This window comes from Elaeis guineensis, chromosome 10 (genome assembly GCF_000442705.2).
Source record: "Elaeis guineensis isolate ETL-2024a chromosome 10, EG11, whole genome shotgun sequence".
Taxonomy (NCBI): domain Eukaryota; kingdom Viridiplantae; phylum Streptophyta; class Magnoliopsida; order Arecales; family Arecaceae; genus Elaeis; species Elaeis guineensis.
Window position 1 is genome coordinate 8,924,538 of NC_026002.2, and position 15,143 is coordinate 8,939,680.

The window sequence follows — 15,143 nt, forward strand, 5'->3', positions numbered from 1 at the left end:
TTAAGCTTGCTCATGGTAGAGCAGAGAACTAGTTTGAAATTCATGATCTCAAGGCTCTGTCAGTTGTCAGCATATAGCTGCAACATTCACTTTTAGAACATCATACTAAACCATAATAACGGGTGTTCAGATGATAACTTGTGCAAATGTATGAAATAAAAGAGATCAAGAGCAAAAAAAGGGTAAAGTTCTCCAAGAAGCTCAACTGACTTAAACTAGGCCTAAAATATACACTTCCTCTTAAGCTAAGCAATTCAGAATGCAGCGGACTTAACCAAGAAAAATTCTCACAACAGCCTACAGAGTAAAACTGTAGTGAAAATCAGGTGCTCAAGAGCTCGTACCTCTTTCCCGAGAAAGAACGCTACATGTCAAGATAGCAGATTTTGCTGTGAAAAACAAGAACTTCCTCAAATGATTCAAAGAAGAGGATATTACTAGTCACCCTTGGTTTTAAGCCTCAAGCACCCACAGAATGGGCTTTTCTTTTTCTGTCTAGGGTTGTCTCTTCTTCCATAGAAATAATCCCTCAGAAGGACTCTGGCTTTTCTGTCTGCAACTTTACTTCGGCTGTTCTCATGCTCTTCTTCAAGTTTCAGCAAGATATACTGGATCTTTTGCAGTTCCAACTCCAATCTTCCAATCTTTTCTGATCCCTTCCATGCCTCTTCTGAGATTTTCCTTCTTCCCATGTTTCCCAGTTCTTCAGTTTCAATAGCTATATCATTGGAAGGAACAGAATAGTCTTTGGCCTTCTTCATCAACTTGCCAGTGATATCAATCAGCTCTGATAAATCGCTCTCAGCCTTTTTCAATTGTGCGCTGATTGTATCGTATTCAGAATTCATAGTTTGCTTCCCTTTTTGAGAGCTTTCCATCTTCCCCTTCAACTCCTCCACACTTGTCTGAAGGGCTGACAGCCTCTGGGAATCAGAAGCCAGCCTTTCGAGGACCCTCTTGTTCCATTCTTGTTGGGATTCAGACACTCTCTTGGGTATCTCTAGCTTGTCAATGCCCAACTCTTTCTCAGTCCCTAGTTCAGAAGAAGGGCATTTACCCTTGTCGTCCTCCACAGCCTGTATATCATACTCCATAGCTACTGATGATGCTTTCCATGTCCCATGATTGCAGTCTCTTTCAGCAGTTTCCCATAACTGAAGCATTTGATCATTGATTTCAGCATCTTCAATTTTACTCAGACCATATGAGCCAACACCATTCCCATGTTGTGAAGAACTTGAAACCTGGTCAAGCTGAATATCTTTCATTCTCTGCTCATACTTCACCTTGGAAGACTCAGCATCATCAGTGTCTTCATCCTCATTCAGTTGTCTGATCGAACCCTCTTGTACCTTCCCTTCCATTGCAGTTGCTTTTAACTCTTCAATTTCTTTCCTTGTAGCCTCTAGGTTAGCAATGAAAGCAAACTTTTCCTGTTCTAAGAGACTCCCAGTATATATAATCACCTGTTTAAGTGCTTCAACTTTGGCAATCAACTTCTGCATCACTAGGACTCCAGCAGGCACCACAGCACCATGGCCTTCACTCAGTTGACTGCTCTCATCATGCTGATGAAACATCAAAGTCATATCCTGCAAAAAGACATGCTGAATGTGTTAAAAAATAAAGCTTCAGTCATTTCATGTTCATTAATGTGCCCAATCTGTGTCTCACCCAGTCAGCCACGAGGTCCTGACTTAGGTCTCAGTGAGAAACTAAGACAATTTCCAATATTCAGGGAATCAGAAAAAATGTACATTTAGTATGAAATAACAAATGAATAAAATCATATTTGCAGGCAACTCAAGCACTTCCATTATATAGTAGATTTTGCAAGTTATTTTGATGTTTGATGCTCTGTAACGAATTTATTGCAGGGAGTCCATTCATCCTTAAAGCAACAATTGTAAAATGTTAAAAAATAAAAAAGTTGATATAACACTACACAGAGATGAAAGTAACGTTCAGTAAGACTTTGATGATTATCATCAATGATAGAGAAACAAATACCTGTTCTTTGTGATCCTTTGGTGCATAAAGATTTGACAGTGAAAGGGTATGTTCTTCTAGAGAGGTGACACTGTCCAATAAAGACATTAAAAGAGGCAAATACGCATTCAAATCAGATTTTAATCCTCTAGTTTCTCCCTCCAGGACAAGAAGTTTTTCCTTCAGCTCACCAATATATGCATTTCCTAAAGTGATTACCTCATTGAGCATCTCTTTTTGCACAAAGGCGCTAATATCAAAACTCTCGCCTTCTACAATCAGCTCAAATACCTTTTCTTCATACAGTGCTGCATTAACTGCAGAGGTTTGAGCATCTCTTAATAATTCTGCAATTTCTCCTTCGCAGTGCTTGACTTCATCTATTTCTTTCTGTAGTTCAGAAGTCAGATGCTCATCCCTTCTTATAAGCACTTCAGCCTCTTCATGCAGTCTATTTATCTCCCCTTGCATCATCTCATTTGCTTCAGTAAGGCATGCAGTCTCCTTGTCCCTAAAGGCATTACCTTCTGATAGAAGTGAGATCTTTTTCTCTAGCTCTTCTTTTACCATCTTAGCCATAACAATATCCAGCTGAAGAGCCTCAAGAACTGTACATAATTCTTTGTTCTTTTCTTGTGTGGACAGAATTTTCTGATTTGCTTCTGAAAGTTCCCTGTCTTTTTGTGTCAACAGCTTGTTCATCGATTCAATTTGAAGATGCAATTCTTCACAAAGACCTGTCGCTGTGTTTAGGTCAAACTCTAAAATCAGTAAACGACTTCTCAACTCTTCCAAATAAGTGATGGATTCCTTAAGGTGCATGTTTTCTGCCAGTAATACTCCTGTTTTTTGATTCAGTTCTTTGATCTGATAATCAAGGTCATTTTTGACCAAATGAAGACAATCCAGATCATCACTCAACAACCTCAACTCCAACATCCTCTCAGCATTAAGGCTCCTGAAGAAGAAATAGAGATGCTCCAGTGTCATGGCCTCTGCAAGAACAACACTGTTTTCATCCACCAGTTCATTGTGCTTCTCCGTCAAGCGGTCAAGTTCCTTCAATAGAGACTGATTTTCTTCAACATGCTCACAAATTTCAGTTTGCAACATCTGATGAGATGCTTGCAGAACTGATAGCTGTCCATGAAGAATATCCATCTCAGTTTTCAGTACTTCCTCCCTTTGGTTGCTTGCCATTAAGACTTGCCTCAATTCTTCATTCATCTCCAAGAGTTCATGCTTCTTATTTTGCAAAGTTAATAATTCTGCTGTTTTGACATGAAGTTCCTGCTCCATGACACATTTTTCCCATCTCATATCAGCCAAATCCATTCCTATTTGCTTTAGAAGGGTGACAAGAACTGATATCTGAATATGGAGATGCCGGTTTTCATCCTCTGCATCTGAAATACAATTTAGCAATCTTTTAATGTCAACCATCATATTCTGCAACGAAACTTCACCATTGATTCTATCTACAGATCCAACATTGTTGGTATTAAGTGTTTTCACCACATGATATATGCCTTCTTTTAGCTTCTCATTATGCTCTGTCAGCAACATTATCTCTCCTCTCTGGACTAGATTTTCCTTCTCGAGTTGTGAAACTTGCCCTTCTGCAGACAAAGATGTCTCTAGATGCTTTTGACATTCTTTGGAGAGAATCAAGTTTCCTTCTGTCATATCACACAAACTTCTTTGCAAGATGAAAATGTCAAGCAAGGCATTCATATTCTTTAGCTCTTCTAGTTCCAGCTCCTCCTCCATAAGATGGCTTTCTTCTTGCAGGCAATGGATCTGGTTTTCTAGAGTGACCACTTGGCCCTTGTATGACTGGATAGAAGTTTCATGTTCTTGTTTCTCTAGTTTCAATAGATCTTGCAACTCCTTGACTTGAGTGAGTGTAAGATCCTTCTCCCTTAACAAACTCGAGTGCTTGTCTTCTAGAGCCGCATACCTAAGCTCCAGATATTCCAGACTCTCTGTAACGCTTTTCACCTGGCAATCAAACTTGGAAATCAGGACTTATTTTGAGAGTCTTTCATACAAAAAAAGAGTAAAAAGATGATTAAGTAACATAGGACGACAAACATTAAAAATCATTGTCCAAAAAGCTAATACTTTGAAGAAGATTATACAAACATACAGAAATTAGACATGATATCAAAATGATTAATTACTCAAGAAATTCAAATAAAACAATCTAAATCTAGAGCAAGAAAGAGGAAGATCTTGAAACATTTACCTGCTTGGCAAAAGTATGTTTTTCAGCAAGAAGACTAGAATTCTGATCATTGAGAGACTGGCAAGATTCTTCAGATTCCTTCAACTTTGTTCTAAGACATTCGAGCTCAGCATTCACATCAGACAAGGTGTTCTCCAAGAAGGTATTTTTCTCTGAAATCTTCTCTGCACTCTTAGCATGGATCTCTACCTGAGAAACAAGCAAAGCCTTATCAGCAGCAAGTGTGGAAATCTCACTGCTAAGAGATTCCTTTGAAGCTTCTAGTGCTCCAACGTTCTGTCTCAACAGTTCTAACTCAACATTTGCATCTGAAACAGAATTTTCTAAGAATACATTCTTCTCCAAAAGTTGATCCATGTTTTTTAGCTTCTCCAAAATAAGTTCCTTTTCAACCTCATGTTTCATGCAGATCTCTTTCAGCTCCATGTTTCCATTCTGCAACTCCTTTACCAATTCCTCAAGGGACTCTGCATTAACACTGCAAGCCTTCATTTGCTCCATAAGTAGTTGATTCCTCTGCTCCAAATCACTTCTATCTTGTTCTAGGTAGCATAGTTCTTGCTGAAGAACTTTCTTTTCTTCTACATGGAGACTTACTTCATGATCAAGTGTCCTCTTTGTTTCATTCAAGAATATGATTTCATCTTGCAAATCTTTTACCTTAGCTGCAGAAGAGAGAATCTGTTCATTTAGGCTATCATTTTCCTCCTTAAGCTTGCGTGCCAATTCCTGAGAGGACTCTGCATTAACACTGACAGCTTTTATTTGCTCCATAAGTACTTGGTTCCTCTGCAGTAGATCACTTCCATATTCTTCTAGGTGGCAAAGTTCTTGCTGAAGAACTTTCTTTTCTTCTACATGGAGACTCACTTCATGATCAAGTGCCCTCTTTGTTTCATTCAAGAAAATGATTTCATCTTGCAGATCTTTTACCTTAGCTGCAGAAGAGAGAATTTGTTGATTTTGGCTATCATTTTCCTCCTTAAGCTTGCGTGCCAATTCCTGAATGGACTCCGCATTAACACCGACAGCTTTTATTTGCTCCATAAGTACTTGGTTCCTCTGCAGTAGATCACTTCTATATTCTTCTAGGTGGCAAAGTTCTTGGTGAAGAACTTTCTTTTCTTCTACATGGAGACTCACTTCATGATCAAGTGTCCTCTTTGTTTCATTCAAGAAAATGATTTCATCTTGAAGATCTTTTACCTTAGCCGCAGAAGAGAGATTCTGTTCGTTTAGGCCATCGATTTCCTTCTTAAGCTTGCATACCAATTCCTGAAGGGACTCTGCATTAACACTGACAGCTTTTATTTGCTCCATAAGTCCTTGGTTCCTCTGCAGTAGATTGCTTCTATCTTCTTCCAGGTGGCAAAGTTCTTGCCGAAGAAATTTCTTTTCTTCTACATGGACATCCACTTCATGATCAATTGTCCTCTTTGCTTCATTCAAGAAAATGATTTCATCTTGCAGATCTTTTATCTTAGCTGCAGAAGAGATATTCTGTTCATTTAGGCTATCGATTTCCTCCTTAAGCTTGCGTACTTCCTCCTCTAAACCCGCATTAGTCTGTTCCACGTCCTTCAACTTCTCAATTCCCTTTTGAATCTCCAAGCCCAAAACCTTCACCTTGTCCTGAGATTGGGAGTGTAGTTTCTCCATGGACTGAAGAGCCATCTCAAGTGTCCTCTTTGTGTCCTTCAAGGTAATGATTTCATCTTGAAGATTTTTTATCTTGATCGCAGAAGAGAAATTTTGTTCATTTAGACTGTCATTGTCCTCCTTAAGCCTGTGAACTTCTTCCTCTAAACCTACATTGCTATATTCCATGTCCTCCAACTTCTCAATCATCTTTTGAATCTCCAAGCCCAAAAGCTTCACCTCCTCCTGACATTGGGAGTACAGTTTCTCCCTGGACTGCAGAGCCATTTCAGCCTCCGCGCATCGCTTTTGTACATCTTCTAAGGAAATGATAATTTTTTCTAACTCATCTTGCTTTTGATTAAGCTCTTGCTGCTGCAGCTTCTCTTTCCGTTCTGACATGTCCAGCTCCAACCGCAGAGATTGGTTAAGTTCTTCAGCACCCCTTAGCTTCATGACTTCCCTCATCATCTCATCACCAAGCTTTTTAAATTCATTTTGTCCATTGGAGATTTCATTTTCCAGACTTGATATTCTTTCAAGAGACAACTGGTATTGAAGAAGAGTGGCATTCTTCTCAGAGTTTAATTTAGAGAGACTGTTCTTTAAACTTTCAATTTCATTTTGAGCTTTATTAGCACGCTCAGATTCTGATGTCATTTGGTTTCTCAGATTTTGGATCTCTGTTGATAAACATGATATTTCTTCATGCAGATTCTTCATCTCCTCACTTGAATCCTCTTTCTCCACAATTTCTTGTTTTTCAAGATCTCTTGATTCACTATGTGATTTAGGCTCATAAACTTTTCCTACTTCTTCCTCGAAGTTCAAGCCTTTTCCTACTCTTCCTTCAGTTAAATTTGTATGGGCTGCACCTTCCCCGGTTGCAAACATCTCGTTCAACTGCTTCAAACCTTTTTTGCTTGATGATGCATCACTTTCTCCAGAAAGTGCCCCATTTCTTTTAATGGCATGAAAATGTGATGATACACCCAGTGCATCCTTCTGTAACTCATCTGGGTCAAATGATGCTCGAATGGGTGCAGGCATTTCAGGAGTTTGAGGCTCCACCTCCATGCCAGATGAACCAGTGGGTGACTCATCAGGCAACACTAATGGGACTTGGTTGGGGAATGCTTCTGCCATTGTTCGGTGAGCCTGGCGGAGTGCCCCAGTTGCATGATCATATCTTTCAGCTAAAGCACGGTATGCTCGGTAGAACTCCTCCACCAGTTTCATAAGCTCGGGCCGTTTCTTGTAGTACATCTCTGCTTTCTTTGCAAAAGAATCGGCATCCTCTTCTATGAGTTTGATCATTGCCTTGACCTTCATGTCCACATCTGTGCAGGGAAGCTCAAGTTTTCAGTGCAATGAGATTCATAAAAGTATCTCTTAACAGCAGACCAACCAAAAGAAAAGTTCTTGTACCACACAAAAATGATTGCATAAATTAAGTTTATTATATTAAAAATTATTAAGAAAATAAAGATCACGGAAACTAATGCCAAAAGTTTTAATTGACTACAAACACGTCAGTAATAACATCTGTCCTAATGTGCACCATCTTTTGCAAATTATTCTGCTGTGATGGATTCCTCTCCATGATGTGGTATAGATGACTCCTAGTTCTTGTAAAAAATGATGCCATGGCTTCTTCATCAGTAGGATTCACCTAGGGTGCTTGATCATGTCTTTTCATTCTCAAGTATGTGGTGGCCTAGGCATGTTGCAACTCTAAACCTGCACACCCTCAAGAATAAGGTGTCTAACAATCAGGTTCACCTCAGATGAGTAGAATGCAGTTAAACCTTGCATTGTTTATGGCTGGCCACCAAATTTTGTTCTCTCTATACGGAACACCGTACCGACACCATTCTATTACAATGTCAGTACGCCTGATACAATATCTGGTGGTTCGGCGTACTGAGTGTTGGTACGTCCACGTACCATATATAGGTTCGATACCCGTATAGCATGGTGCGGTTCGTACGTATTGGTATCGACCAGTATGGCAAATCTTACGGACCACTTATTAGGGCCAGTATAGTCTTTTCTTGCTCTAATTTGTGACCGCCCCCTTGTTCTGATGGGAGTTAATGCCGCACAGACGTAAGCAATCTGCACGGAATCTTTCTCACCTCTCTTCTGCATCTTCTTTCTCTCCTCTCTCCCAACTTCTCCTCTATTCCTCTCTTATTCTTTTTATTTTCTATTTCTTTTTTCACTGTTTGGTTACTGAGATGGTGTCAGAGCCAACTTAGGACTGTTCTGTTCCTGTCACATGGTTCCAGGACTTGTGATAGATACATCACAAATGAGGAAAGACTTTGATTGTGCTACTGTGATTTCCTCTGGGTGCATGGGATGTGAATCCCATGTATGCTGTCTATCGATTGCAGCCCTCTTCATTATATGAAGCTTGTGATGCCAGGAAAGAATGCTGTTGGATGCTGGTTATGTTCAAATAGGCATTGATTTTTCATGAAAGAGTAATCGTCCAATCAAGAATTAATACCAGGACAACCAGATCATGGTAAAATGTCTTTATCCTTTCTGAAATCAGTAAATTCGGTGTTTGCTGTCCTGTAATGCAGAAACCAACATGTTCTTATTTGATTGATGATTTGTAGGAATCTGCATATTATCTCCTTGTCCCGAGTGTGCTTGTGATCCTTAGTTGTCTTAAATTGGTGATTAATACTCCATGCTGCATATTGATTCCATTTACTGTTAATGGATTATGGTGGGAGGAGATAGTGATGCTAATGCAGGAATTTCCATTTGTGATATATTTTGTGCATGAATCAAGCTATCTGGAGCTAAGAAATACTACAATGGGCCAAAGCTGTAGAAGTTTTCTGGAAGGCAAAATGAAAACATGATTATCTCATTGAAAATACTCCATCAAGTAATGGTAGAAGAAAGAATGGCAGAGAGAAAATTCACAAGTTATGACTTTGTCATGGAATAGTATGGAGCCTAGTGTTACTAATAATTTAATGTTCTATGGCACAGCAAAGTAACTCTGAGAAACTACAAAAGAAATGAATTCTTCAGAAAAGAATCCCTCTCGAATTTAAGAAAAATATGAACAGATTTTTCACCTTCAGCAAGGAAATGAATCATTTAGTGAATACTATAGTCGATTGAGAGGAATTTGGGAGGAGTTAAATGTGTACCAACCTCTCATAAATGATATTGAAAAACAAAGAAAGCAAAGCAAGGATTTTAGAGATGCTAAATTTCTATCTAGGTTTAATTCAGATTATGATCAACTAAAGGGTCAATTCATGAGTAGTGAGCTTCCTTCTTCGAACATTGTGCATGCTCATCTTCAGCAGGTATCTATCTCATCTCCTACTCAGTATATGGGTGAAAAATCTGCATGTATCTCTATTAGCAGAGATATACGAGTTCACAGAGATAGTGGAAGAGATCGCAGTGGCTGTACAGGGGAGGTGGTAATAGCACAATTAAATGTACCAAGTATGGATGCACTAATCACATTGTGCAACGCAAGTGGGATGTCATCGGAAGGCTGGCTTGGGTTAAAGTATGAATCAGGCATTAATCACCTGCTTCATCCAAGCTTTCTACATCATGTAATATGATTTCTAATTCTCCGGAAGAGTATAATCAACTGCTTTTGCAGAAGTCTCCATCTAAAGCCACTGTTTCTCAGTCAGGGATTCTATTTGCTCACCATGCATCTTATTGCTCACACCCCTAGATTTTGATTCAAGGGCTTCTGACCATGTGATTGGTTCCCTTAATTATTTTCTTCTCCTAGTTATTTATCCTCTTCAAACATGTTACATTGGCTGATGATAACTTATCTCCTATTTCTGGACAAGGAGAGATCCAAGCTTCACCCTCCTTGTCATTGTCTTCAGTCTCATATGTTCCTAAATTTCCATGCAACTTATTGTCTGTCAGTGTGAATTGTGCTATTACATTTTATCCTGCTCATTGTGAATTTTAGGATCCCCATGCAAAGAGGAAAATAGGTGGAGATGTGAGAAAGGAGACCTATATATTCTTGATCCTCATGGTGGTTCCTCTAACTCCATTGAGTCATAAAGTCTTTGGTTAGATGGCATTGTCATTCAGGACATCCATCATTTCCTATTTTCTGCATCATATTAACCTAATTATCTAGAAATGTCAAAAACAGTGAATGGGTCATGTGAACTTGCTAAGCAGCATCGAACTATGTTTCCTCCATGTATTTAAATCCATCTAAAGATGAAGCATTGGATGCCCAAACATTAATATGCACAAAAGAACTGATTTTCCTCCATGCATTTTTCCTAATCTGCCGTAATCATGTCTTGCTGGGAATTTGAGGCTCTATGTTCTTGTTATTGGACCTTTATTTAAGCCCATATAAGCTCAACCTTATATCTATACGGCCGGTCACTCATTAGGGCTAATATGGTCTTTTTCGCCCTAATAATTAGTGACCACCCCCATTTTAATAGGAGCTGATGCTGCACAGATGTAAGTAGGTCATACAGAATCTTTCTCACCTCTCTTTTGCATCTCCTTTCTCTCCTCTTTTACTCCCATTCTGTCCTCTCTTATACTTGTTACTTTCTATTCTTTTTCTTGCTGTTTGGATACCACCACAGGGCCCATATTACTGGGCAACGGCTGTAAGACATAACTTAATTTGCACTCTATACCAATTTTAGAATATAAGATACAGGCCTAAATGCAAAAATACAAGCTTGCACTTTATGTTTTCTCCTTTCTGAACCCGCACTTGCTGTCCCATATAACCTTGTGTTTTTTAAAGATTATCTGCAGTTTTGATAATCCCTTTTTTCTGATTTTTTCTGAGAATTTGAAGACTTAATTAATGAATTGGAAGCAATAATGATAAAAGTTCATTAGCCTACATTAAATTGAAAGTTTTTGTTTCTCATTTTGTTTTGGTTTTTATGGTTCCAATTACCAGTTTATCAGATGAATAAAGATTTTAAGAGCTAATCCCTGAAACAGGCTCCAATCATCATAGCCATGAACATGGGTTTTCTTGAAAAAGCAATCGATAAAATCATATTTTATTTGCTTTAAATTTAAATAGCATTATGGAATTCAAAGAAACCTATGCACCATAGACCCAGGTCTTCTAGGGCCTATGAACTTATAGGTCATGATGCACCCACTTTCTTCAATTTTCAAATGAGAAATGAATATGTCCTTTCAGTTTTTACCATGAAAGTCTTAATACCTTTGTACAATGTTAGTTTGGACCACAAACCCCAGGAAACTATGATGTGCACATAATGCTAAACATATAGAGGTCAAAGCAAAGTGTGTTTGATAAATGCTTATAGTAGTGTTTGCCGTACCACCCCATACCGTCCGATACGGTATGTACCATACCATACCGATATATGTCATACCGTATCGTATGGTACCGTATACCAACATTGCAATAAGATGGTACCAATAGAGGGTCCGATATCGAGACTGCGACCCTTGGCCTATACATTATAATAAAATAGTTTAAATTGGTCTAAATTAGGAGAAAAAAGATGAATAAAGTAATATATCTCATTTCATAGGTTGTAAATCTTTTTTTTTTTTGACAAACTTGCATATCTTATTGTGTCAGTGCGTGCTAAGTGTTAACCAGACAAGACACAATGTGCACATTGTGTCAGTGCATGCTAAGTGTTAAGCAGACAAGACACAATGTGCACATCACATCAAATGCTAGCCAGCAGAGGCAACAAATATATGATTCTCCATTCCTTGTGAATAAGTAATGTGATATTTATATATAAGATCTAATGGTCCCATCTCCCACCCCCACTCCTGCCCCAAAACATATCTATGATTCCCCATTCCTTGTGAATAAGTAATATGGTATGGGGGAGGGGGTTTCCCTTATCTTCAGAAAGCTTTCTATGCAACTACAATTACTTTTAAGAGTCATTTTGCTGGAGGATACTATTCTTTAGTGATTTGGTAAACTGATATGTACGTTTCATCCAGTGGTCACTTTGTCTAACTTGTGAAGATGTTTATTGTCTTTAGCAAACAGTGAACAATCAATTTTCCCTTTTATATAACCATGACTTGTATTATGACTTATCATCTCAGATACACGATGAAATTTGATAAAATATTCTTGGTACAAGTATGATCCACTTTAACAAAAAGTTCACCATGACATTCTCATCAGTTGTATCACAAGAACTTCAGTATCCAGGCTATGATATCAAATAGGTTCATTAGGATCCATTAATCTTCACAACTCAAGCTTCAATCAGTGCTTACTCGCAGTATAGTTCGCTTGTCACCTTCTTAGACAACAAAGACTTCAATAATCATATAAACAAAAAATTTGAGTAGGTAAATATCATTGATAGGAATTTAATGCAAGAAGAAGTATCTTGATTTCATTGCTGTAACACTTATGATAGAAAAGGCAAACATAAAAAGAGTTACAGGAGTACGTAGTTTGTTAAATTAGCATGATACCTAGCTGGCCAAAATAATATCTAACGATAATTAACTATTGTTTCATGTGTTAGGAAGACGAAAAGAAAGAAAGCAACTAAGGAAGCAGAAGTTTGGATACGACTCACAGACATCTAAGATTAGAGTGATGCTAGCATGTATGAGACAGAAGTAAAGCTTATTACTCTCAGCTGCCTGTTAAGGCTTCCACTAAATCATTATTAGTACGTTTGGGGTTACATAGATACGGTTATATCCAGCAGAAGACAGCGACTGGTCTACAAGAATATTATACCCAATAATCAGGTCATAATAATTGACCTTACACAAGTTTTCTTACAGGTAACACAGAACTCCAAACACTTGGCAGGTTATCAGGTCCATAGCTGCATCCCTCAAACATGACAATAATGAATAAGAAATATAAATACCTGTAAGATTTTCCTGAAGCCATTTGGAATTCTTTGGGCTGATATGACTGCCCCACCACCATGAGTACAGCTGTCTTGATTCACCATGCAGCAGTGTTGCCATGAATCCAAGCAGGCAAAGCACTACTATCAGTTCTGATCCTGTGAGAGCTCGATCCTTGCAACAATTAAACCTTATGTGATAGATCCAAGACAAACCAAGAGCCAAGTCAGAATCAAGGCACCGACTTCACAGCCACAGAATTCAACATATCAACAATAACATGATGATTTGTGTTTCCCCACTCTGATGAATATAAGTCTTAAGCAGGCAGTTGCATCGATACAAACATGTCAGAAATAGTAATCACAGTATAGATTCACAAATTCTAGAACTAAATATTAGCTTCCAAAAAGAGAATAAATAATATCTTATCTACAAAGCACAAGTCTGAAAAAAATATAAATTACTTGAAACATTGCGGCCAAAGTCACCTATGAAGAATTAGTTACATCAAAAAAAACATAAAAAAAGATGCAGAAGGTAAAAATATAGTAACATGAAAGCATTGTTACAAAGAAACCAGAAGACAGACACAAAGATTTCATCACCTAATTTGAAGTCAGGAATGAATTGGCAGCATCTTCAGTTTCCCATTCAGAAAACACTTCAAGCTGCTACTTCTAGAGAAAAGGAATCACATCAGCAAAACCATCAACAAAAATCCAATCCTATCATTTAAAATGCAACAATATAGCTTTTTGCAACTGGGTTTCAATGAAAAAGTAGGGAAGGGGAGGGGAGAAGATATCAGATAGCGATGGGACTTATCAAGAAAAGAAATTGGTTGTGGGATTGAACAATTAACAACAATAATTAAGTGATGTGAACCTCCTCTGAAAAACTCTCCAAAACTTCTCTTTTATAGCTAGAAACTCCTAATTGACAACGGCCAAAACCAAAGAATCAATGGAAATGATTTGACCAACCAGAATTAGGAAGCAGAACTAATTTATAACCAGGAAAAATAAATGAAGGACCAAAATAACTTCTCGATTATTTTTGCAGTTCAATCTTTATCCAATTAATATAACAACAAAAATAAGGTATTCCTTCTTGTGAATGAACAGAAATCTAGAAAACCTTTAAACCCAAAGACTGTTGCAAAGCTAAATCAGTCACTCGGAGTACAAGACCAAAGTATTTCTGAAGCCCGGACTTTTCCATTTATTTAAGAAAAATCCAGTTATACAGCCGAATTTTGAACACAGAATCTTAAAAAACAATAGATAGCCGCAAAGTCAAAGCTTTAAAACAACGAAGAAAAATACGATCAGAATACAGAGGGCAGGGAAGAAGAACAATCTTGTGAAAGAAGACCATACAGTGGAAAAGGCAAGAGAGATGCGAACAACAGAAATCCTAATTTCCGATCAGACCCAAAACTCAACTGAATCAAACACCAAGAAGAACTAAAAGAAAAAAGATCGAATCTTTTTACTACCGGGTATCGATCGAAACAGGAAAAAAAAAATCGAATCTTTGAAAGAAGTAAGATATAAACTCGCGATTTGATTTGCGAATAGTGGTACCAAATTCGATGAAGCAAAGATCTTTAAGACCAATAATCCCAAAATAGCAAGAAAAACAAATCCGATCTTTAAAAGGAAGAAACTATAAAATCCCGACATTTATGAGGAGGAAACCATACCACGCACAATAAACGAAGCCACCTCTAACAAGCAGCTGCGAATGAGCAATTCCCAGCTGCTTTTCTCATCCAATCTCATCCCATTTCGGCACCAAATACTCTCTCTCTCTCTCCCCCCTCCGTGTGTGTGTGTTGTTTGTTTCTAACTTTTTGTACTGTGAAAGCAAAGGCTGGACACAAGAACAGGCAAGACAGGCGACAAAAACAAGGAAAGGAGAAATCTTTAATCTTTAGATCTGAGATTTAGCAGAGATTTAGTGGGGTTTGCAGCTAAATTTGAGGAGCTAAGCCTTCCAGAGAGGCAGAGCTTGAGGGGAAGGGGCAAGCTCGAAGCTTCGACTAGAAATAGAAGCTTGGAATTAAAATGCACCGATTGGGCCGAGAGGAATTCTTCTTATTCTTCTTTCCATGGTGTTTTTTTCCGGGTGGGTGCTTCCCTGCCTCAGTTCCGGTTCTCTCTTAGCGGAGGGGTCAAATGTCCGAAAGTTTGCTTTTTGATTTACTAAAATGGCCTTGGGATTTGATTCCAATAGATTCTGTTTGTTTTTTGTTTTTTTAATCTCTGGTTAGGTTTCGTGCTTTGGGCGGCCGAGGGAAAACATCATGCTTTGGACTAGATTTACAATGTAGCCCTCAAACATGGTTGGTGATTGAATAACAATTGCTGGGCTA

The 15,143-nt window shown here is 38.2% G+C and overlaps 1 protein-coding gene across 2 annotated transcripts; it reads right to left on the minus strand.

Annotated features, from left to right (window-relative positions):
• LOC105053374 (protein NETWORKED 1D) lies at positions 1-14,914 on the minus strand. 2 transcript variants are annotated; one of them, XM_019853304.3, is made up of 6 exons: positions 14,472-14,914; positions 13,372-13,440; positions 12,781-12,953; positions 4,238-7,215; positions 2,011-3,990; positions 1-1,592 (listed from the first exon to the last, which is right to left on the minus strand). In XM_019853304.3, the coding sequence occupies exons 3-6, from the start codon at positions 12,881-12,883 to the stop codon at positions 438-440; spliced, it is 6,216 nt and encodes a 2,071-aa protein (XP_019708863.2). In that variant the 5' UTR covers positions 12,884-12,953; positions 13,372-13,440; positions 14,472-14,914; the 3' UTR covers positions 1-437. The 2 variants fall into 2 exon arrangements, with proteins under 2 accessions (XP_019708863.2, XP_010932797.2); XM_010934495.4 differs by having other exon boundaries at positions 13,372-13,443.
• Between the last annotated feature and the right edge of the window lie 229 nt (positions 14,915-15,143).

What these genes read in the sequence shown, in the direction of transcription:
- LOC105053374 (XM_019853304.3), bottom strand. Translation starts at nt 12,883, where the DNA reads ATGGCAACACTGCTGCATGGTGAATCAAGACAGCTGTACTCATGGTGG. An exon ending in GCTTCAGGAAAATCTTACAG is followed by an intron (nt 7,216 to 12,780) that starts GTATTTATATTT and finishes TTCCCTGCACAG; the next exon opens with ATGTGGACATGAAGGTCAAG. An exon ending in CAAAGGATCACAAAGAACAG is followed by an intron (nt 1,593 to 2,010) that starts GTATTTGTTTCT and finishes GTCTTTTTGCAG; the next exon opens with GATATGACTTTGATGTTTCA.